General features: G+C 39.7%; 1 protein-coding gene across 1 annotated transcript; it reads left to right on the top strand.

The window, feature by feature from the left end:
- Positions 1-1,896: 1,896 nt before the first annotated feature.
- LOC112448040 (putative uncharacterized protein C6orf183) lies at positions 1,897-23,690 on the top strand. Its single transcript, XM_059889864.1, has 9 exons — positions 1,897-2,882; positions 4,963-5,035; positions 5,404-5,514; positions 11,340-11,453; positions 13,569-13,763; positions 14,919-15,070; positions 16,398-16,555; positions 19,159-19,311; positions 21,354-23,690. Exons 1-6 carry the CDS (start codon positions 2,746-2,748, stop codon positions 15,006-15,008), a joined length of 720 nt encoding a protein of 239 aa, XP_059745847.1. The 5' UTR covers positions 1,897-2,745; the 3' UTR covers positions 15,009-15,070; positions 16,398-16,555; positions 19,159-19,311; positions 21,354-23,690.
- The last annotated feature ends 1,866 nt before the right edge of the window (positions 23,691-25,556 follow it).

Here is a 25,556-nt window from a genome sequence, read left to right as displayed (position 1 = left end):
ACTGACCTGGAAGGAACGGGGGTCACTGAATGTCCAAGAGGAGCAGACACATTACTTTACACACATTTTCCAAACACATTACATTAGTCACATTTAATCAATTTTGTTCCTTAAGCCACTGATGGCTGTGACTTTTTGTTGTAATGGTCTTACTGATCCAGAAGGCATATAATGTATAACAAGAGAAATTTCATCTGTACAGAGGAAGAATATGTTGATGATCAAAGATGACCAAGTATCAGAAGTGGTTTACATAGGGAGATTATAGAGTGCAGGTCTTCATGAAGAAGATAGAATTGCCCCATGGTGATACAGGGGAGACTTGCTTACAGTTTAAATTCTATTCTGGCATTTGCTAGAATAAAAATCATTGTTTTATTTTGGTACACATCACATTACCAAATGTTAGTGGCTTTAAAAATGTTCAAAACTGCTGATGCATGTGTTTTGATAGATGGGCTTTAGCCATTTACATTTATCATAGTTACCAAAATATTTGACTTCATTTCTTACATACTTCTTTCTCTTTTTTTCTCTTTTCCTACCCTCTGTTGGATTTAAAAGACCCATTTCCTATCCCTCACTGCCCCCACCTGCCCCACTAGCTTGGGAAGGTCTGTGTTGCATTTCCATTCTTTTTGTAGTCACTTTGAAGTTTTTGACATTAATTATACATTTTCCTATAATACTCTAAAGTTACTAAGTATTTCTCTTAACATCCCTGAACCCTTTGAAGCCCACTTTACACACTGAACACCCTCACACCCTACTCAAGCTAATCTTACCATCTTTTTCTTACAGCTTAGATTCTATCACTTTTTAAACATAGTTAATAAAGGGGATTTTGGTTTGTTTACAATTGATAATTAAATGTATTTATTTTAAAAAAACACTATTGAAACAATTCTTGAGAATCTTTTCTGAGACTAAATGAGAGCCCAGTGCCTGCCTCACACAGAGTAGGTGCTCAATAAAAGAAACCCACCTTTCCGCCTCCCAGAATAAATAGTTGTTTGTCGCTTTAACACTAGTCATGAGTGCTCAGCAGGCGTGGATTCCTCTGGGTTGGATGCATTTCATGGACAGTTGGCAATGACCAACTTCTCCTTATGTTAATTTTGTGAATACTGTATTTGACTGTGTAGCAAGCTAAGTGATGCCGGAATAAATGTTCTCATTTCTGAGCTGTGAAGTGTTGAAAATGGATCAGAAAATAAAAGCAGAATGTCCACCCTTTGAAAGAAAAATGTCAGTCTGTGTTGCTGCCACTCTTGGCTGCTAGTTGGAATGCAGCTGTTAAGGCAGCTGTTTAACTGTTTGCCCAACTTGAAAGGACACTCACTGCCAAGTGGCAAATAGTTTTCATAACATTTTGCTTTTGCTGAGAACAACAACAGTGCATTTTATTGAGCTCCAGCAGTGTGCCAAACATGACGGATTTATAACTCTGCAGGTTCACAACCTTGACTGAACACGATGCTCATTTCCATTTATAATATTTATAAAAAGAATAAATAGGCTTCCAAAGGTAGCCTCTACACACACACACACACACAACTCTATATCTTACATATTTTTTGAAAATCCAGCAGATTAACTTGAGGAAATACCTCTGAAAATGAAAAATAAAAATCTTAAAAGGAAGATTTAAAGATTTAAAACTTCCTTAAGGTGGCCCAAGTTGACTCTACCCCCTTGTCCAGGACAGACGAGTGCAGCAGTAGCAGAGGAAACACGTCATCTACTGAATCTCTTGCAATTGATGTGTCTCATTCTGGGTCATGAAGTTAATCTGTGTTGCTAATAAAAATATTGACACTAAGTACTTAGCATACAGTTGTATTGAATCTGACAGGCTGTGAACTGGGGTGGTGGTGGGGAGTAGGGGAGGGTGCGGTCATCAACTATTTTATTTATAAAAGGTATAGGACAAATATAAGCATTTAAAATTAAGAAAATACTTTCATATACATAAGCATGATTTTCTTCTGAGTCCAAAAGTTACATGGATGATGATCATGTTACACAGCTCTCCACCCACAGTCTATTCCCTCTGGTCAGAAGCTCATGCCTTCAAAAAAGTTACGGATATATGCTTTCGGCATGTAGAGGGATCCTGTACATACCTATTATTTGTTCCAGCAGAAGTGATAGAAAGCAGAGTGACCACCACTCAAACATTTAGTGTGTAAGCCCCACAAGCCTTTATGAAGACAATGGAGGTCAGGCAGGGGGGATCCAATCTCATTTAATAAATTGGACTCACTAGGAGTCGGACACGACTGAGCGACTTCACTTTCACTTTTCATTTTCATGCATTGGAGAAGGAAATGGCAACCCACTCCAGTGTTCTTGCCTGGAGAATCCCAGGGACAGGGGAGCCTGGTGGGCTGCCGTCTCTGGGGTGGCACGAAGCTGGACACGACTGAAGCGACTTAGCAGCAGCAGCACAATCAAAGCTGGAATAGAGATATTTCTAAAGGTGAACTGGGCTGAATAAAGATGATCAATGGAGATATAACCTATATTTTCTCTACTATTCACCAAATAGTGATTAACTCATAAATGATAGTCTAATCCAGCTGTTTCTCCAAATTACAAAAAGTTGTAATTTCCACAAAGTTGACGTGATTTCTTGGACAATGATAGACAAAGTCTCACACACTGGGTAATGGTCACCAATGGAATCAGCCACAAGTTTTGTGCTCTTTTTTTCAGGGATCAGAAAATTAGTAATTGCAAACCATGGATGAAATTTATAAGATCGCTTCCACAGAAAGGATCCAGGTGTTGGAAAAAGAACTGGCTACACAATTGACTGAACTGAAGTCTGAGATAGAAGAACAATGGACTCTCCAGGGGTCAGCTCATCAAACTTACAGGTAAATAGTGGCAGTGTGAAGGCATGGTCTTCAAGAGCTTCAACCACTACTCACATCCCATAATCTCCATCAGAGCCCCCCTCTCCTTTTTACTTGGACATTTGGCAGCATCTCAAGCTCAGGCTTGACTGCTGCCCTTAAGGCTTTCCTATATTCTAGAATCGTCAAGGCATTTAGAGGCAATGTGCTACCAAAGAAAATGAAAAAGTGCTCTTCCATCTCACACATATCATTGTCTTAAGATTCCAGAAGCTATTATACAAACCATAGTCAATGAAACCTTATTTTCTCCAATGATATTTTAACTGAATTTGACCTTGATTTTGATGAGAAATTTCAAAACAAAAATAATATGAGGTATTTGATAGTGAATTCTGCAAAATGATGTTCTATTAAGAACTATTCTACAGGTAAATGCTGCCAATGATAGCAATTGAACTCTTTAGGTCATTCACAGACACTTTGAGGTTAACTGAGAGGAAAGGCATGATCTGAGCAAGAGAGGGTCAGAGAGCTGAACCCTGAATCCCACCCAAACTCCCAGCATGCCAAAGAATTAGAAGACAAGAGGGCAGGGAAAGAATGGGTTTCTTCTGTTTCCCTGACTGCCTGTTTAGTAGCTGGTCCCCTTTCTAGGTGGTTACTGGTTTTCCATCTCTGTGAGGCTGTAGCCAGGATACAGGTACCCAGTAATCACAGAAATTATACCTTTGATTTATTCATGCTTTTACCCTCAAGGCCCTTTCAAAACTTGTATCTTTTTTCATCAAAACCAAGACATGAGATAAGAGAAGGCATTATTCCAACTGCAGCTGGGAATTCAACATAGCTGGCTCATGGGTTTCTTAGTCCCACATGATTGGGAGGCCTTCTGACTGTCAGCCTGGTGTTCCTTTGAGAAACAGGACCATGATTCCAGTGGGGTGAACTGCTGACAAGTGTATAAACTAACAATCTATTTTCATCTTCCCTTAAAACTTATTCAAGGAGGACTGATAAATGGTCACATGAACAATATTAATCTGAACTTTACTGACTACAATCACCTTCAAATCTCATTTCTCACATGTATTCCAGAATGATCTCCTGTGGTCCCCTTGCCAGTGTTTGCAAGAGTCTGTATTAAGAGTCCCATCTTAATACAGTAACATTTGCACCATGGTTTTAATGTTCCCGAAGCGACCAAGCCCTGGGGTGTATCTTACACCCAATGTGGAGAGGATCCCTCTTTCTGACCCAGGGTCCCACCTCTTATCAGACCCCAGGGCAATGCTGCTTGTACTTCCTTATGTCAGAGTCCCTGGTGCAAACACCTTCCTCATGGTTAGGCTTGGACAACAGTCAATGAGGGTGCTTAAGCAAGCACTTCTGCAGTGTTTTTCCTAGAGATGAATACATTTTTTGAAGCAGAAAATTTGGTTAAAATAATTTCCAAAGTAGTTCATGTTTGATATATAAGGGTCATTTTCATCCTCCAGATAACTGAGCTAGAACACAAAAATAAAAACGTTTTGTTTGAATAATACTTATTTTATGTGTCAAATAAAATCGATGAGATAGAGGTCTGATAAGCACAGTAATTGTTAGAAATGAGATTATAGAAGGAACTATGGGTAGGAGTAAGAAACGTCCTCACCACTGTCTCTCTTTCTAGAGAGATAAGTTGGGGTAAAAGGAAAGACTAGAAGGAGAGGACATCTGGCCCAAGTTAAGGTTTAACAGGAATGAGGTATACACAAGAGAGATTCTAAGACAGAAGCCTGTGGCCTTTACATGCCACCAATAATCCAGTGTAATATGTTTATTTAGAAATGAGCAGTTGTGGAGTTGCAGATTAATCAGGGCAGGAGGAGAAGTGGGTGATAGAGGATGAGATGATTGGATAGCATCACAGACGCAATGAACATGAGTTTGAGCAAACTCCAGGAGATAGTGATGGACAGGGAAGCATGGTGCTCTGCAGTCTATGATGTTGCAAAGAATAAGACTTGACTTAGCGACTAAACAATAGCAACAGTCTTTAATCTGATTTATAATAGCTTCTATAATTACAACTTCTGTTGCATAAAATTTTCTGCAGCTCTGTTCGAATGCCGAAGGACATCTCTTACTTTAGAAGAGAAAGGGAACTGGCCCTAAAGAAAACTTTACAGGTGAGTAAAACAATGGGCTATTTCAATACCACAGTGAATTAGGATTTGCTAAATTGTTGGAAACTCTTGACAAGGAAAACTTTTTGTAAACAAGCAGCTGATCTTACTGACAATGTTTACGAAGAAAAAACATTCAGCTCACTGCTGGACCAGAGAAGGCCAATCCTTCAGAGATATCTGATTTTTGTAGAGTGTTCAACTTTACAGTTCCTTGATTTATGATGTTAAAAATAATTATTTGAAATCTTAGGTATAACAGCATAACATATAAAAGCGATCAGAAATTGTATGTCATTTTCTGTCATAGACACTGATTGTTTTGTTTCCTTCTTTCCCTTTCTTTGCTTGCTCTGTTCTCCGGGGTTCAGGTGGCTGAGTCAAAGTCCCTTGTTATTCAATCAGATGTCATGCAGAGGGAGCTAGAGAGCTGCCTAAGGAGAGAGTACACTCCTGAAAATTTACCTTTGCTTCTGTTGCAGGTAAGAGTCATTTTGTAATTTGAAAAGGAGATTTGAAATTTAGTAGAAATGTATGAACAAAATTGGCTTTCTGGTATGTCCTCTGGCCAGGGTACAATATTCTCTATATGTATGGTTTGCAGAATTTGGTTCATATAAATGCTCTTCTTTGCTAGAGACCCATGCCAAACTCCGGGAAATAGTGGAGGACAGGGAAGCCTGAAGTGCTGCAGTCCATGGGGTCACAAAGAGTCAGACACGATTTAGCAACTGAACAACAGCTACAACATGCCATTTAAGTTCAGCTTAGTTACAGTCGCTAGACAATTGGCAAAGTTTCTACTAGTTACTCCCTGTGCTGGTATTAGGAAGCAATACAACATTGACTAAGATAGTTGCAGACCTCAAAAACTGTTGGCTGACCTAAGGAAGATATTTCTGGAAATCTCTCTTAAGAAAATAACTCACAACATGGGGAGTGGGGGGAAGATATTCCATAATGATCATTATTGCAGCATTATAATAAAAGTGAAAAAATTGGAGTTGCCTAAATGTCTAATCATAGGAGAGTTAAGAAAAACAGTATGGTATTTGATAGATTATTGTTCTGCCTTTAAAGATTTTCTGCATAAAGAATTATTGTGTTATGTAATATTAGGTAACAAAAACATATGTGTGTATGTATATTACAATAATGGTCATGTAGTGTACAGAAAAATCACTTGAAGAGCAGACATAGGCCAAAATGTTAGTAATTACTGTCTTTGAATGGCAAACAATGAATTTCCTTTTTTTGCTTTTATGCATTTTCTAAATTTTTTATGATAGAAATTATTTTTAAAATTTTATAATTTTTCTAAAACTAAAAAAAATTTATAATAAGCATGTACTGCTTAGATTTTAAAAATTAATTGTTCTTTACTCTTGTGTTTTGAGTTACAACCTCACTATGCATACAAAGTAGATTATTAGCAACTAACTAATAAGTAATAAGTTAGCAATTAACTAATAATAAATCATACAGAAACAAAAGTATTCAGATTTTGTTTGCAAGTCAAACTAATGTCATTATTTTCATCCAGGATTCTCTTTCCCTAATATTTCTGGCACTCTTCATTCCTTAGTGTGTATCAGTGTTTCTCGTGGGAGAGAAAAGGAGGGGAGGGTGAAGGTTGGAGATGCTTGGCAAGACATTTTTGGCTGTCATGATTTGGGGAGGGGAGTGGGTTGGAATGGCACCCCACTCCAGTACTCTTGCCTGGAAAATCCCATGGATGGAGGAGCCTGGAAGGCTGCAGTTCACGGGGTCGCTGAGGGTCGGACACGACTGAGCGACTTCACTTTCACTTTTCACTTTCATGCTTTGGAGAAGGAAATGGCAACCCACTCCAGTGTTCTTGCCTGGAGAATCCCAGGGACGGGGGAGCCTGGTGGGCTGCCTCTATGGGGTCGCACAGAGTTGGACACGACTGAAGCGACTTAGCAGCAGCAGTGGGTTGCTACTGGCTTCTAGTGAGTAGAGGCCAGGGATGCTGCTAAACATCCTGCAATGCACAGAACCACCCCTTGACTGCAAAGAATTATTCAGTCCCAAACATCAATAGTGCAGAGGCTGAAAAAGCTTCAGTTCAGTTCAATCACTCAGTTGTGTCCAACTCTTTGCGACACTGTGGACCTCAGCATGCCAGGCCTCCCTGTCCATTACCAACTCCCGGAGCTTGATCAAACTCATGTCCATAGAGTCAGTGATGCTATCCAACCAATCTCATCCTCTGCAGTCCCCTTCTTCTCCTGCCTTCAATCTTTTCTGGCATCCAGTGAGTCACTTTTCTGCATCAGGTGGCCAAAATATTGAGTTTCAGCTTCAGCATCTGTCCTTCCAATGAATATACAGGACTGAGTTCCTTTAGGATTGACTGGTTTGATCTCCTTACTGTCCAAGGGACTCTCCAACACCACAATTCAAAAGCATCAATTCTTTGGCACTCAGCTTTCTTTATAGTCCAACTCTCACATCCATACATGACTACTGGAAAAACCATAACTTTGACTAGACGGGCAAAAGCTTTGAAAAAGCTTGGTAGAATCCAAGTTTCCATATGTTATCATTTATCTTCTGCCTAAAGAACTTAATTTAACATTTCTTGTAGAACAGATGTGCCAAGGACCAAATTCTCTTGGTATTTGTTTGAATTAAAAAAAAGGTCTTTGTTTGCCTTCATTTTAGAAAGGTATATTTGTTCAATATGGTATTCTAGGCTGATATTTTTTCCCTTTTATCTCTTTAAATGTGTTGCTCTACTGTCTTCTGGTTTGCATTGTTTCCATTTCCTAATACTTTTTATTCTTTTGTTCTCTGGTTGCTTTTAAGATTTTCTCTTAATGGTTTTAAGCTATTGATTATGATGTTCCTTGATGAGGTTTTCTTTGTGTTTCTCTTGCTTGGAGTTGGTTGAACTTCTTGGATTGTGATTTTATCATTTTTATCAATTAAAAGTTTTTTCAACTGTTATTTCTCCAAATGTATTTTATATCCCTCCTTGTCCTTTTGGGACTGCAGCGACATATACATTTCATTCGTGCATGCTTCAGTCGTGTCTGTTCTGCACTCTATTGACTGCAGCCTGCCAGGCTCCTCCGTCCATGGGATTCTCCAGGCAAGAATATTGGAATGGGTTGCCATGCCCTCCTCCAGGGGATCCTCCCAACCCAAGGATCACACCTGTGTCTCTTACATCTACCTGCATTGGCAGGTGGGTTCTTTACCACTAGCATCACTTGAGAAGCCTAGACATATATGTTAAATCACTTCATATCTTCCATAAATCACTGAGGCTCTGTTAAATTTTTCTGTTTCCCCCCTCCATGCTTCATTTTGTATAGTTTCTATTGCTATATCTTCAAGTTTACTAACCTTTTCTTCTTCACTGTCTAATCCTCTGCTGCTCCTATTGTTGTTCAGTTGCTAAGTCTTGTCTGACTCTTTGTGACCCCTTGGTCTGTAGCATGCCAGGCTTCCCTGTCCTTCACTATCTCCTGAGTTTGCTCAGACTCATGTCCTTTGTCTGTGATGCCATCCAACCATCTCATCCTCTGTTGCCCCCTTCCCCTCCTGTCCTAAATTTTTCTCAGCATCATGGTCTTTTCCAATGAGTCAGCTCTTCCCATCAGATGTGCAAAGTATTGGAGTTTCAGCTTCAGCATCAGTCCTTCCAATGAATATTCAGGACTGATTTCCTTTAGCATTGGCTGGATTGATCTCCTTGCTGTCCAAGGGACTCTCAAGAGTCTTCTCCAGCACCACAATTTGAAGGCATCAATTCTTCTGCACTCAGCCTTCTTTATGGTCCAATTCTCACTACATACCTGACTACTGGAAAAACCATGGCACTGACTATATGTATATAGCAAAGTGATGTCTCAGCTTTTTAATGTGCTGTCTAGGTTTGTCATAGCTTTCTTTCCAAGGAGCAAGCATCTTTTAATTTCATGGGGGCAGTCACCATCCACAGTGATTTTGGAGCTCAGAAAAAAAAAAAAAAAATCTGTCACTGTTTCCATTATTTCCCCATCTGTTTGCCATGAAGTGATGGGACCAGATGCCATGATCTTAGTTTTCTGAATGTTGAGTTTTAGGCCAGGTTTTCACTCTCCTCTTTTACCCTGATTAAGAGGCTCTTTAATTCCTCTTCACTTTCTGCCATTAGAGTGGTATCATCTGCATATCTGAGGTTGTTGATATTTCTCCTGGCAATCTTGATTCCAGCTTGTGATTCATCCCACCTGGCATTTAGCATGATGTACTCTTCATATAAGTTAAGTAGGCAGGGTGATAATATACAGCCTTGATATATTTCTTTTCCAATTTTGCATCAGTCCATTGTTCCATGTCCAGTTCTAATCTGCTGTTAATCCTATCCAATGAATTTTTTATTTCATATATTGTAGTCTTCGTTTCTAAAAGCTCTATTTAACTTTTTAAACTATTTTTCATTTCTCTATTATGTTCACATTTTCCTTTCAATTCTTGAACATACTGAGCATAGTAATAAAAACTCCTTTAAAGTCCTTGTTTGCTCATTTTATCACTGGTGCCATTTCTGGGCCTGTTTCTCTTCATTAATTTTTCCCCATCTTATAGGTCATATTTTTCTGCTTCTTTGCATGTCTAGTAATTTTTCCTAGAGGCTAGGCATTGCAGTTTTACATTGCTGAATGCTGATTTTTTTTATATTCCTTTAAGGATGTTATACTTCATTCTAGCAGGCAATTAAGTTATAGATCAGTTTCACACTTACAAGGCTTGGTCTTGAAGCTTTCCTAGAGCAGGTTTAGAGTAACTTTTACTCCAGACATAGTTTATTCTTCTTACTAAATTGTCACCCCTTTTGTGTCTCTGCTGAATGCCGCAGGTATTTAGTGAGGACTCTTTACTCTGTCAGATTGAAAGTTGAACGTCTTCTAGTTCTGTCTGAACTCTGAGAAATGTTCCGTTTACAATTCCCTAGTTTGATATTCTTTGCACAGCCTCAAGGAGTTCCACCCTCTGCAATGCAGTGCTTAATAGTCAGCAAAGAACTCAGAAATCTCTGTGTAGGTTTCTGGAGCCCTTTTTTGCATAACTTTCTCCTCTCCATTACTCTGCCCTGTCAACTCCAGCTGACTCAGCTTTCCAAATTTGATTTCTCTATCCTTAACTCAGAGAGACCATCATGCTCTGATTTCCTATTCTAGTTCAAAAACTGCCTTCTTCAGACAGAAAACCAGAGCTCATTTCATTTGTTTCCTTTCTCTCAAGGACAAGAGTTCTGCATTGCCTGTTGTTGCATGTCAGTAAACAGTTGCTTTGTGTAATTTGCCCTATTTTCTAATGGTTTATGATAGAAGGGTGCATCTGATCCTACTTATTCCATCATAGCAGTATTATTTTTTATCAGAAATAACATTTTTTAAAAATTGGCTTATTTGACTACACTTGTGGCTGCTGCTAAGTCGCGTTAGTCATGTCCGACTCTGTGTGACCCCATAGATGGCAGCCCATCAGGCTCCCCCGTCCCTGGGACTCTCCAGGCAAGAGTACTGGAGTGGGGTGCCATTGCCTTCTCCAATGTATGAAAGTGAAAAGTGAAAGTGAAGTTGCTCAGTCGTATCCAACTCTTAGTGACCCCATGGACTGTAGCCTACCAGGCTCCTCTATCCATGGGATTTTCCAGGCAAGAGTACTGGAGTGGGGTGCCATTGCCTTCTCCATTTGACTACACTTAAGTATAAGTAAAATTCTTGATCTAAGGTTAAAAGCTATAATCTCCTTTATAATGTTCTTTGTACTTTAGATTCATAAACTTCAGTTTTTAAAAAAATTTTAAGCTTAGCTTTAGATAATTTTATAGGCTTTTATGTCACTGTTAAAATTTCAACAACTGATAGATGAAATTATAATCTGTTGGATTGACAAAATATCTATTTAAATTTGAATGGTATATTGAGCCAGGTTTCTTAATTTTATGATCTTCATGTAGAAAGTATTGGTAGATCCTTTAAAAACAGCCAAACTTATTTTCCTATTATTTCTGTTCTTAAGGTTTAATCCAGTCTTCCCATGGTGCAGTTGGTAAAGAACCCACCTGCCAATGTAGGAGACATGGGTTCAATCCCTGGGGTGGGAAGATCCCCTGGAGGAGGAAATGGCAACCCACTCCAGTATTCTTGCCTGGAGAATCCCATGGACAGAGGAGCCTGGCGGGCTACAGTCCATTGGGTCGCAAAGAGTCAGTCACGACTGAGAACACCCCTCCTTCCTTCCTTCCTAATTGTATTCTCGTTAATTTTTGTTGTTGTTGTTAAAGCATTATACAGAGAGAATTACCCAGCTGGCCCAGAGTAAATATTTACACATGCTTAGGTGGAAGAGATTTTGCCATCACAGTAAGATCATGGAGCAACTTTATCCTTTTTACAAGGTAGGAAGCCCATGAACAGAATCAATGGGCTATTTTCTATGATGAAACAAAATGGTCATTAACGTTGTCAATGCTATTATTTATTTAGTCATCATGCCTGTACATTATATCTCTAGACTTAGTCATGCTACATAAACTGTAAATGTGTACCCTTTGGCCAACATCTCCCCTTTTCCCCGAAGACCCAGTCCCTGGTTACCACTGTTCTATTCTCTGCTTCTCTGAGTTTGACATTTTTTTTAAGACTCCATATAAAGGGATACCACACAGTATTTGTCTTTTTCTCTGTCTGGCTTATTCCATTTAGCATAATGTCCTCCAGATTTATTCATGTTATTACAAATATTAGGATTCCCCTCCTCTTCGTGGCTGAATAATATTCCATTGTATGTATTTTTACCACATTTTTTTTATCCATTCATCCATCTGTTGATGGACCCTTAGGTTTTCATATCTGACTATTATGAATAATGCTGCAATGGAATGTTGAAATACAGATATCGCTTTAAAATACTGATTTTGTTTTCTTTGATATATATACCCAAAAATGGGATTGCTGGATGACATGGTAGTTCTATTTTTTTTTTAATTTTTATGTTTAATTGGAGGATAATTGCTTTACAATATTGTGTTGGTTTCTGCATACAACAATAATCAGATATAAGTATACATATATCCCCTCCCTCTGAAGCCTCCCTCCCAGCCCCTCATCTCACTCCTTTAGGTCATCCCAGAGCACCAGACTGAGTTCCCTGTGTTATACAGCAACTTCCTACTGCTGCTGCTGCTGCTAAGTCACTTCAGTCGTGTCCGACTCTGTGCGACCCCATAGACGTTAGCCTACCAGGCTCCCCCATCCCTGGGATTCTCCAGGCAAGAACACTGGAGTGGGTTGCCATTTCCTTCTCCAATGCATGAGAGTGAAAAGTGAAAATCAAGTCCCTCAGTCATGTCTGACTCTTAGCGACCCCATGGACTGCAGCCTACCAGGCTCCTCCGTCCATGGGATTTTCCAGGCAAGAGTACTGGAGTGGCGTGCCATTGCCTTCTCTGAACTTCCTAGTAGCTATCTGTTTTAAACATGGCAATGTATGTTTCAGTGCTAATCTCTCAATTCATCCCACCTTCTCCTTCCCCTACTATGTCCACAAATCCATTCTCTATGTTTTTGTCTTTATTTCTGCCCTGCAAATAGTTTTATCAGTACCATTTTTATAGATTCTGTATATAAATATATGCATTAATATATGATATTTGTTTTTCTCTTTCTGATTTAATTCACACTGTATAATAGATTTTAAGTTTGTCCTCCTCAGTTAAACTGACTCAAATTTGTTCCTGTTTTAATTGGCTGAGTAATATTCCGTTGCATATATGTACTGCAACTTCTTTGTCCATTCATCTGTCGATGAACATCTAGGTTGCTTCCATGTCCTGGCTATTGTAAATAGTGCTGCAATGAACATTGGGATATATGTGTCTCTTTAAATTATGGTTTTCTCAGGATATATGCCGAGTAGTGGGATTTCTGGGTCATATGGTACTTTTATTTCTAGTTTTTAAAGGAATCTCCTTACTCTTCTCCATAGTGGCTGTTATCAGTATGGTAGTTCTATTTTTACTTTTTTGAGAAATTTCTATACTGTTTTCATATTATCACTAGATGCACCAGTTTACATCTCCACAAACAATATATCTTGTCGATGCTTTAAGTGGTGGTTAAAGATGGTAAAGGAACTAATGGATGCCCTTACTTGCCATTTCTCCCTGTGGCAGAAGATAATGGTACTATTTTTAAGAATGAGATTTGAGGGTGGCTTTATATTATAGAAAATTTATTTTTCTTCATAGGCTATAGCTAAAAAATCTAAGAAGCCAACTCCAGTTACTAAATTTTCTTATGCACTGACTCTTTGCTAGGGTCAGTTTCCTTCAGAGTTGTGAGAATATGACTGATTGCTGTCCTTATTAGTCAAATTCAAAATGTGAAAGAGTTTTAATATTACAAGAGCTTATTTGGCTCCCAAACAGTAATACACTATACTTGGAAGCAAATGACACAAAGAATAAGGCTTGCAAATCATCAACTTCTGTCTTGGCATCTCTCTTAAACAGAAACAAGTTGTCTACATTATGCAGGAATACAATGATGCTCTTCAGAGAGCTGATCGATTGTCTGTTGCACGAGAAAACTTCCTTATGGGAAAAAAGAACACTCCTAACTTAGTGACACAGGAAGACCTGACTATTTACACAAATTGGTTAGTGTGTCACCTACACTCACTCAAGATTATTCACCACTATGTGCAGGTACGTGAAACAGTTACATGGCGATGCATTGCCTTCCCAGGATGGTCAGGACATTGTTTTCTTCACACCTGCCACCTAATTTGAGGTTGTCAGTTTCTGTATTCCATCTGCCTTATAAACAACAGGAAAGTAATGGGTCACTAGCTTTTTTCTTTGAGACCTTTGAAAGTATTTTTCTTTTGGAACCTTGCTGTAATGAAATCACTCCATTTAGCTTACCCAAAGATGTCTCTGTTACACTATTTTGTATTCACTCTATGATTTCTTGTTTTCAGCCTCTTGTTCTGGATTTATGCTCTCTAATGTAGATCCACTTTTTTTATTCAGCAACCTCTAGTGAGGGTCTAATTTATGCCAGGGACATATCCTGGGCCAATGGGAGTATATAATCTTTGCTGATGGTGAGGGACAGGGAGGCCTGGAGTGCTGTAACCCATGGGTTCACAAAGAGTGGGACATGACTTGGTGACTGAACAGCAGCAACAAAATGTGAGTCACAGGATGATAGGAAAAAGGGCAAGTAAAGTCCTTAAATATAACTTAAAGTTGTATTTAAGTCAACTTAAATACAATGTGATAAGTATAATCACAAAGTAAAGAGAGTCACAGAGGAGAGGCCCTACTGCAAGATACAGGCATCAGAACGGAGTGATGTGACCACATTCTGTTTTAGAAAGATTGCTGTTTTACCACCTAATTTTTTCCTACTCCACTACACCTCATCTTAGTGATACCACCAACCATGACTCCTGGCCATCATCCTGACATCAACCCTTCCCCAATCAGTCACTGTGGGGTCTACCTCTGAATCATCTCTCCCTTGTCACATGGCATAGTAATGATCTGCTTCTAAGTCCTGGTCCCCTACTAAACTCTGAACTCTTTGAATTTGGTCCATGTCTTACTTATTTTTGTATCTCTAGCACCTCACATGATGCCCTGCTCATTATGGGTCATTGATCAAGGTAGGCCTGCCTGGATGACAACACAAGGTCCCTAGCTCCAGATTTAGCCCTTCATGATTGAGCAGATTACTGAGGCCCACCTCCGCCTCTTTCCTCCTCTGTCAAACCAAAGAGCTGCTCCTGAAACAAAGTCTGAAGATTCTTTGAGAACTGAATTGACATGTAGCCCCTTGGTTGTCCCCTTCTGTAGGCTCTCCAGTATTTACCCATCTCCAAAGCTCTGAGTGTAGCTGTTGACGAAGTCCCTGAGGTTGGTCAGGAAAATGAAGTTTCCTGTTGATGACACTGACCCTGACATCCAGGGTTCTGCATCTCCAGACTCTACGAATGCCAGTGTTTCAGGTAAGAAGTCTTCTTTCCCCTTAGGAAATGTGGAGAAAAGATTGTGATTTTTCACGTGTGCACCTGATTTTGCTTGAAATTTTTCTATGTACCAAAAAATTATATCTTAAAAAAAAAATTGGCCATGCCATGCAGTCTATAGGATCTTAGTTCCCTGACCAGGGATCAAACCTGGGCCCCGGTGGTGAAAGCACCAAATCCTAACCACTGGACTGCCAGGGAATTTCCAAAAGTTTTATCTTCTTAATTAACAAGTGTTAATCTAATATTTTCTGGTGGAAAAAAATAACAAACACTTCTCTTAGAAATTATTATCTCCATCTTTATAGCTAGACAATTAAGGGGGGGGGGGAAGCAATAAACTTGAAGTTTGGAGTACTGGGCTCTAGGCCTATTCTGTTGTAGCCTCACTGTGAGCCTACATGTTTAAGTCATTTCATCTCCTTGGGCCTCAATTTACTCATCTCCAAAATAAGCCTTTTAGATCAAGTGATCACTAAGGTCACCTTCATTTTTTTCCCCAGGATTGAAAACTTTTCATTTCTATTTTTTTAAATACCAAAAACATTTGTATTGGTTAATAGCCAATTAACAATGTTGTGATAGCGTCAGGTGAACAGTGAAGAGACTTAGCCGTACATATACATGTATCCATTCTCCCCCCCAATCCCCCTCCCATCCAGGCTGTCACATAACATTGAGCAGAGTCCCTTCCTTTTTAGTTTTACATGATCTTTAGAGACTTCCCTTATCTGAATCAATTTAATAGTCTTCTTACCCTTACCTTATGTTACAGATGACTTAGAAATCTGATCAGGTTTTTACTCTGAGTGATGAATTTACCAGTTGCACCTGGAGAGGCAGCCAACCCTGTTGTGGGGAATCAGAGAAGGTATCTCAAATGGGAAGTCCAATCTGGGTGCTTAGAGATGTGTAAGAGTGAGCCAGGCGAAAGGAGGTGAACGTTCTCAGCTTCTCCTGATTTGTTAACTTGGAAGTCATATTCTTTGTCTACCCCAAAGGACTACAGGTAGTTCTGTTCTCACTAAGTCATTCCCCAAAGGGTCTGTTGGATTTCTCCTGCAGGCTACGAGAAGGGGGAGTCCTAACTACCTCCCCCAGAAAACCAGCACCAGGAGTTCGTCAGATAGGCCTGGCTGAGTGTGTGCAGTTTACAAACTGTGGCAGAGAAGGCTGGGCATGAAGCAGAATGGCCCTCACCATCCATGGAAGAGGCCCTGACTTCAGTTTTCTCAAAGGACTCTCCTTTTTCTCTCTGAGACCGGTATTCATTGGTGTTAATGCTCTTGATTTTGGATATTTTCAGGGCCAATGAGAACAGAAACTGCTTTCGTTCTGCCCCAACACACAACAGAAACAGAAGAACTGAAACCTCAGCTGAGGCTTCTGCTCTCGCATTTCAGTATCTCTTATGACGTGGAAGAGCTGAGCGATGCTTCTAAGGAGACAGAACTTTTTGCCTTGGTACTTTATGGATTCTTTCTTAATGCAAATATAGGTGTTCATGAAAGAAAATACTAGTATCTGTCATGAAGTTGGATATTCACACTGCCGTGATAAAATATAATAGTAATAGTGAGATTTAGACTAGCGGTTGAACTTTCTCTCTGTTAGAATTTTGAAACCCTTGAATATCCAACCCAGAGGGATTGTAGGATTATTTTTCTGCAGAATTTAAAGAAAATGGTAGGTTGTAGTCCATAATAGATGATGTAAACATAGCCAAGATTTGGCATTTTTTTTTAGTATGGAGTTGTCTAGTGTCTAAAGCCCTTTGATTCTCAGAAAGTGTACCAATAGCTCTTCAGTTGGCAAAATGCTTTATATTCAGTACAGTGTATATTGTGTAGTGATTTTTAAAGTTAAGCAGTCATAGTCTGCTGTCTCATGGTGTTGCACCTCCTTGAATAAAAAAATCATATTATCCAAAGCCATATTAGAACTTGTTTCAAAGGGAAAAAAATAGGATTATACACAGAGAACCTCAAATTTACAATAATAAACTTTTTAGCCAGAGTTTCAACAAAAAGATATTTTTCTAGATCTGGGTGTATAATATTTGTACATATATGTATTTGCTAGGTAAAAATAATAAGTTGATTAATCCAAAAAGGCAAAGATCAAATCTGTATGTTTTTGAACACCCTTTGTGTAAGAAGGAACCACTTACTTACTTACTTACTTACTATATCACCATTTACTTTTACCTTGAAGTTTCACATCCATGTGTATTTGTTCCAGCATTGTTTTACTGGGATTATTTCTTTTATTATGTAACACGGACTCTTAAAGCTCACTGGAACCAGTGGTATCACATGTCCTCTGGTTTCTTTGAAGGTGGTGATGTTTAGCTTTTGTCTTTCTTTTCATATCAGTAGCAGCACTGTCTTCAGTATAGAGTGCTTCTATGGGAGTATCCTCACCCTCATTCATTATCAGCAAGTATTATGATAGACCCAAACCAGAATCAGACCAAGACAGTGTTGAAAAGAGTCCAAATAAATAAAGATAGGTTATGGCACAGTAGACTGTCATCAGTGATAACAAAAGAACTTGAGGCTGCAGAACTCTCCCACAGAGCAGCCTTCTCCCCAAAGAACAGCTTGTCTTCACATAGAGAGAGTTTCCACTTTTGATTTTCTTGTAACAGTATTATGTGCAGTGCTAATTGTACTCCCAAGATAATCACATTACAACACATTTTTTTGTGTAGGACAAATTTCTATAAACAGGAAGAGTGTTTATTTTAGTTTTCCAAAGCCCTAGAGCAGGGTCAGCAAACTACAGCCCGCAGCCCACCTCCTAGTGTTTGTTAAAGCTAAGTGTTATTGGAATACAGCCATGCCCTTTCATTTATGTACTGTCTGTGGCTGCTTTCACACTGTAACTGCAGCATTGAGTAGTTGTAACAGAGACCATGTGGCTTTCAAAGTCTAAAATATTTACCATCTGGCCCTTTAAGAAAAAGTTTGCCACTCTAGCTTAGACTGGCACCATCTCATTGAACTTTGTGCACTGATGGGTATGATCTGTGTCTGTCTGATGTGGTAACCACTAGTCAGTCACATGTGACTGTGAAACACTGGGTAGTGTAAATGAGGAACTAAATTTTAAATTTTATCTAATTTTTATAAATTCGCATTTAAATGTTAAATAGCCACGTATGGCTAGGAGCAATAGTATTGGATAACACAGCCTGGAAAGTACCAGCATTAACTGGAAGAATCTTTAGCTCTGTGTCTCATTGAACTTACTCATTCCGGAAACTTTTTTTCAGGCCCTAGTGTGTGTCAGGTTCTCTCTCTTCCTCTGTAATTAAATATACATAAGATTTACCCTTTTAACCACTTCTAAGTGTACAGCTAAGTGGTAGTAAGAGCATTCACATTGTTTTGCAACCATCAACATGGGGTAGATTCTTGAGATTCCCTCCACAAGCTCTCCTTGCACTGAGGAAGTCGTGATGCAGGTGGCTGGTGCACTGATAAAGGCAGTTGCACAGGGAGGCTGGGTCTACCCAAGAAGGGAGCACGCAGTGTCTTCATCTTAGCAGTAGGCAGTTATATCATAGAAAGCCTCAGTCTGGAACTGAGATGCGAGGGGTATGATTGATGTACCGTAAGGAGTTTTAACAGGTCCCAGCATCTGGACTCTTCTCTCTAGCAATGTCCTGGTCAGGCTTCTGGGCGCAGGATTTATCTAACCCTTAAATTTTCTCATTTACCAGGTGGTCAGGAAAAGGGAATGTATTCCCAAAGAAAGACAATCTACTGCCCATTGAGGGTCCATTTAAATATATATATAAATAAATATATTACATTATTTCCAATCTTTGGAGCGGGTATTCAGAACAAGTAACACACACATAATTATAGTAATAGGCTGACTGGAAAGCATGTGCCCCTCAGGTATTTACATTTAAGTCCTATTACTGTCACAGAATCATGTTGTATAAAATAGTTTGACTCCAAGACTCTTTCAGAGGCAGTCAGTACCTGTTCTTGAAATTGCCTTCAGCCTGAGACTATTTTTTGCCCCTGGGCTTCTCTTTTCTCCATCCTGTTTAGGTTTCCCCAAAATTTCAAAGCATCTTCATGGAACAACAGAGAATGCAAACGTTTCCAGACTATAATGCTGGGATAGCTAAAGTGGAAAATTTGAATTTGGCAGGACCTCGTAGGGCCTTGAAAAAGGGAGCCAACTGGACTTCCTTTATAAAGGTAAGGAGCCTTGTGGTGACGGTCACTTGTAAATGATGTCAGCCATGTCACAGAGTGTTCTCCAGGGAGGCCAGACAACCTGGCAGCATCCGGTCTATCAGATGCCTACTATCCCCTCTCCTCAATGCCCTCAACAAACTGTGCCCTGGGAGCAAGGGTAGGTGCCTGCCTGACTTAGGAGAGGCGGCTTAGAAAACCTGGCCTTGTGTACCACCATCCCCCAGCTCCTTCCTGCCTTGAGTCTGTTGAAGTTAGCCAGGCTGATCTACCTTTTCTGGAAGTTCTCACATATTCTTTTGCCCATCTCTAACTCCAGTACTTTGGCCACCTCATGCGAAGAGTTGACTCATTGGAAAAGACTCTGATGCTGGGAGGGATTGGGGGCAAGAGGAGAAGGGGACGACAGAGGATGAGATGCCTGGATGGCATAACTGACTCGATGGACGTGAGTCTGAGTGAACTCCGGGAGTTGGTGATGGACAGGGAGGCCTGGCGTGCTGCGATTCATGGGGTTGCAAAGAGTCAGACATGACTGAGCGACTGATCTAATCTGATCTGATCTGATTGAGTCAGAACTCCTTGTTGTTAGTGACCTGGGCTACTTGGCAAGAATAAAGAACATTCAAAGTTATACTTGAATTGTGTAAATACAGTTTTTTAGTCCAGAACTGTTTACTGACTGCATTCTGTGTGTCATACATGGCCCATGGTGCTGGAGAGACACAATTCACAATTATTCAAAAGTGAGTAGGTTAAATGAGTTGATTTGAGATAGTGGTAAATACAGTTGATTCTCATTGTTTGAGGGGAGTTATGTTCTGTAAAGTTGCCACAAATATTGAATTAACAAATCCTAAACCACTTTCATAGGGGAAATAAAAGGTTAGGTTCATCAATTGATCGATACATAACTAGTTTTATACGTGTTTCTATTTGAAGAGACTTTATTCAATATATGTTGTTGATTCATTAACATCAAACTCATAGCCAATAGCACTATAACTCATACCTGAACGAAGCTTTTTGAACACTTGTCCTTCTACAAGACACATCACAGCCTTCCTATACTTAGGAACACTAGACAGCTCTTCAGCCCCCTGTTGGAGGCCATTTTAAATAGTGAAATTACTAATGAAAAGCACAAAAAGTATAAAAACCTGGCACTAATTAGGCCATAAAAAGAACATTTGTTTATAGTACACACTCAAATAAGTAGTAAATAGGTGAATGTCACCTTGTTTGTCCTCGGCTGGGAATGTGGGGTTGGGTGACTTGAACTTTTCAACCATCCTGTGCATGTCCATGAATGTTCAGGAAAGTTCTGTATTGATTTGGGAATGACAAAGAAGTTTCAGTGAGTAGGCAAATCCAAAAATACAAAATCCATGAATAATGAGGATCAACTGTGTCACGAAGGAAACATCTTATGTGGTAAAGATGGATGGAAGGAAAGCAGAGAAATCACAGGTTATTCCTAAATTTGGGGCTTGGGCAAATAGGTGGTTGGTGTAAGGAAAGCTGGACTTTCTGTTTTAAATTATTATACTTGCCATTCAAGTATAAATATCAAGGAGATAGTTGGATATAACAGGCTGGAGCTTAGAGCTAGATCTAAATTTGAAAGTTATGAGTACATTGACGTACTCAAGAACTAATTTTTGAAATACAGCTTGCTAACATGAAAGGTGAAGTTTTACATGTGGAGCCACAAGGAGATTTTGTGGGCAAACTTCTCTTGCCCCATAAAGTTAGTGCAGTGCCCAACACTGATGGATTTAAGGTCCCTTCTGCCAGCAAATGGTGCCGTGTCATTCTAGATGGAGCTACTGCGTCTCAGGCCAGGTACCAGTAGGAACTGCTGTTGCCCTCTCCCTCCACAGACCTGAGAATCCACACAGACCCTTGCCAAGACTTCACATGCTCTAGAAAACTACCACTGAGGCCAGATCCCATTTCAGAAAGTCCTTGGTTCTCTTTATTTGCAACTTTTATTGAGAACCATTCTGTTATATTTAAGTTGTGTGTATGTGTTTGTCCACTAGATTAAGCCAAAATGTGATCCTTGGCAAAAGAAGCTTTTGACCAAACTAAAAGAACGGAGAAGAATAGATGTATTAATGCAACTCCAAGCAAAGTTTTTGAAGGTAAAAAAGTAACCATGTTTCCTTGTAGATAAAATTCTGTTCTCAGAAAATTGAACTCTTTCCACTTTTAAAAAATGTTAGCCATGGATTCACTGCTGCTGCTGCTGCTAAGTTGCTTCCGTTGTGTCTGACTCTGTGCGACCCCATAGACGGCAGCCCACCAGGCTCCCTCGTCCCTGGGATTCTCCAGGCAAGAACGCTGGAGTGGGTTGCCATTTCCTTCTCCAATGGATTCACTATGAAGGCTTTATTTGGAATTGTCTAATCTAATTGCCCGATTTTATATCCTGTTAGCTTTCATTAGTGACAGTTGTCAAAAGAGTTGGCTTTAACACTAGTTAAAGAGGGGTGTGATATTAAAGAGATATCACACCAATATCTCTGTGTGATATTGCTTTAGTCACATAACCTCTTTCAGTTTTCGTTTCCTCATTTGTGAAACCAAATAAGTGGACTAAACATTGAACTATCTTACTTTTACTATGGTAAAAATAAATAAATAAATAAACACATAACATAAGATGTATCATCTGACCCATTTTTAAGTGTATGATTCATCAGTGTTCAGTATATTCACAGTGTTGTGAAATAGATCTCCAGAACTTTTTCATCTTGCAAAAATGAAAAAACTCTCTGCCTACTCAACAACACCCTATTTCCTCTTCCTCCCAGCCCCAAGCAACCACCATTCTACTTTCTGTTTCTGAATTAGACTACTCTTAGACACTTCATATAAATAGGATATACAGTATTTGTCTTTTTGTGCTGGCTTCGTTTTACTTACTAGAATCTCCTCAAGTTCACCCATGTTGTAGCATGTGACCAGATTTCATTCCTTCTTGTTTTTCATGAAAATTTATATCTGCTTTATTTACAATAACCAAAAACTACAAACAACCTGGATGTCCTTTCAGTTCAGTTCAGTTCAGTTCAGTTGCTCACTCGTGTCCGACTCTTTGCGACCCCATGAATCGCAGCACGCCAGGCCTCCCTGTCCATCACCAACTCCCGGAGTTCACTGAGACTCATGTCCATCGAGTCAGTGATGCCATCCAGCCATCTCATCCTCTGTCATCCCCTTCTCCTCCTGCCCCCAATCCTTCCCAGCATCAGAGTCTTTTCCAATGAGTCACCTCTTTGCATGAGGTGGCCAAAGTACTGGAGTTTCAGCTTTAGCATCATTGCTTCCAAAGAACACCCAGGACTGATCTCCTTTAGGACGGACTGGTTGGATCTCCTTGTAGTCCAAGTGACTCTCAAGAGTCTTCTCCAACACCACAGTTCAAAAGCATCAATTCTTTGGTGCTCAGCTTTCTTCACAGTCCAACTCTCACATCCATACATGACCACTGGAAAAACCATAGCCTTGACTAGACAGACCTTTGCTGGCAAAATAATGTCTCTGCTTTTGAATATGCTATCTAGGTTGGTCATAACTTTCCTTCCAAGGAGTAAGCATCTTTTAATTTCATGGCTGCAAACACCATCTGCAGTGATTTTGGAGCCCAAAAAAACAAAGTCTGACAGTTTTCACTGTTTCTCCATTTATTTCCCTTGAAGTGATGGGACCAGATGCCATGATCTTAGTTTTCTGAATGTTGAGCTTTAAGCCAACTTTTTCACTCTCCTCTTTCACTTTCATCAAGAGGCTTTTTAGTTCCTCTTCACTTTCTGCCATAAGGGTGGTATCATCTGCATATCTGAGGTTATTGATATTTCTCCCAGCAATCTTGATTCCAGCTTGGGCTTCTTCCAGCCCAGCATTTCTCATAATGTACTCTGCATGTAAGTTAAATAAGCAGGGTGACAATATACAACCTTAACGTACTCCTTTTCCTGTTTGGAACCAGTCTGTTGTTCCATGTCCAGTTCTAACTGTGGCTTCCTGACCTGCATACAGGTTTCTCAAGAGGCCGGTCAGGTAGTCTGGTATTCCCATCTCTTTCAGAATTTGCCACAGTTTATTGTGATCCACACAGTCAAAGGCTTTGGCATAGTCAATAAAGCAGAAATAGATGTTTTTCTGAAACTGAGTAAATACACTGAAGTATGTTCATATCATGAAACAGCAATCAGTTATAAAAAGGAACAAAACTGTTGATATACCCCAAAACTTGGATGAATCGTCAGAGAACTGTGTGAATAAAAAACTCAACCCAAGCATCCAGCATTTTGATATTTGGCAAAACTAATACAATTATGTAAAGTTTAAAAATAAAATAAAATTGGAAGAATAAAAAAAAAAAAAAAAAAAACTCAACCCATAAAGACTGCATGATTCCATTTACACAACACTCTTCAGTTCAGTTCAGTCGCTTGGTCGTTTCCAACTCTTTGCAATCCCATGGACTGCAGCACACCAAGCTTCCCTGTCCATTACCAACTCCTGGAGCTTGCTCAAACTCATGTCCATAGAGCCAGTGATGCTATCCAACCAAGCTCATCCTCTGCAGTCCCCTTCTCCTCCTGCCTTCAATCTTTCCCAGCATCAGGTTTTTTCCAATGAGTCATTTTTTTTTGCATCAGGTGGCCAAAGTATTGGAGTTTCAGCTTCAGCTTCAGCATCAGTCCTTCCAATGAATATTCAGAACTGATTTCCTTTAGGATGGACTGGTTTGATTTCCTTGAAGTCCAAAGGACTCTCAAGAGTCTTCTCCAACACTACAGTTCAAAAGCATCAATTCTTCGACACACAGCTTTCTTTATCGTCGAACTCTCACATTCATATGTGAGTACTGAAAAACCATAGCTTTGACTAGATGGACATTTGTCGGCAAAATAATGTCTCTGCTTTTTAATATGCTGTGTAGGTTGGTCATAGCCTTTCTTCCAAGGAGCAAGCATCTTTGAATTTCATGGCTGCAGTCACCATCTTCAGTGATTTTGGAGCCCAAGAAAATGAAGTATGTCACTGTTTCCATTGTTTCCCCATCTATTTGCCATGAAGTTACTGGACCAGATGCCATGATCTTAGTTTTCTGAATGTTGAGCTTTAAGCCAATTTCTTCACTTTCCTCTTTCACTTTTATCAAGAGGCTCTTTAGGTCCTCTTCACTTTCTGCCATAAGTGTGGTGCATCTGCATATTGATATTTCTCCTGGCAGTCTTGATTCCAGCCGTGCTTCTTCCAGTCCAGCATTTTTCATGATGTACTCTGCATATAAGTTAAATGAGCAGGGTGACAATATGCAGTCTTGACATACTCCTTTCCCAATTTGGAACCAGTCTGTTGTTCCACGTCCAGTTCTAACTGTTGCTTCTTGACCTGCATACAGATTTCTCACGAGTCAGGTCAGGTGGTCTGGTATTCCCATCTCTTTAAGAATTTTCCACAGTTTATTGTGATCCACACAGTCAAAGCTTTGGCATAGTCAGTAAAGCAGAAGTAGATGTTTTTCTGGAACTCTCTTGTTTTTTTGATGATCCAGTGGATGTTGGCAATTTGATCTCTGGTTCCTCTACCTTTTCTAAATCCAGCTTGAACATCTGGAAGTTCATGGTTCATGTACTATTGAAGCCTGGCTTGGAGATTTTTGAGTGTTACTTTCCTAGCATGTGAGATGAGTGCAATTGTGTGCTAGTTTGAACATTCTTTACATTGTCTTTCTTTGGGATTGGAATGAAAATTGACCTTTTCCAGTCCTGTGGCCACTGCTGAGTTTTCCAAATTTGCTGGCATATTGGGTGCAGCACTTTAAAGCATCATCTTTCAGGATTTGAAATAGCTCAACTGGAATTCCATCACCTCCACCAGCTTTGTTTGTAGTGATGCTTCCTAAGGCCCACTTGACTTCACATTCCAGGATGTTTGGCTCTAGGTGAGTGATCACACCATCATGGTTATCTGGGTCATGAAGATCTTTTTTGTATAGTTCTTCTGTGTATTCTTGCCACATTTTCTTAATATCTTCTGCTTTTGTTAGGAATCGAACTGGGGTCTCCTGCATTGCAGGAGTTAATCTTTATTAACTGAGCTATCAGGGAAGCCCTGCAAACTCTTAAAATGACAGAATTATAGAAATGGAGAACAGATTTGTGGATTCTGGGGGTTAATAAGAGAATGGTGGGGAAGGAGATGAAGTATAATTATAGATGGGTAAT

The sequence above is a fragment of the Bos taurus genome, chromosome 9 (genome assembly GCF_002263795.3).
Source record: "Bos taurus isolate L1 Dominette 01449 registration number 42190680 breed Hereford chromosome 9, ARS-UCD2.0, whole genome shotgun sequence".
In the NCBI taxonomy this organism is placed as follows: Eukaryota; Metazoa; Chordata; class Mammalia; order Artiodactyla; family Bovidae; genus Bos; species Bos taurus.
Note: the sequence above shows the minus strand (reverse complement) of the source record. Positions and strands in the feature narration are given on the sequence as shown.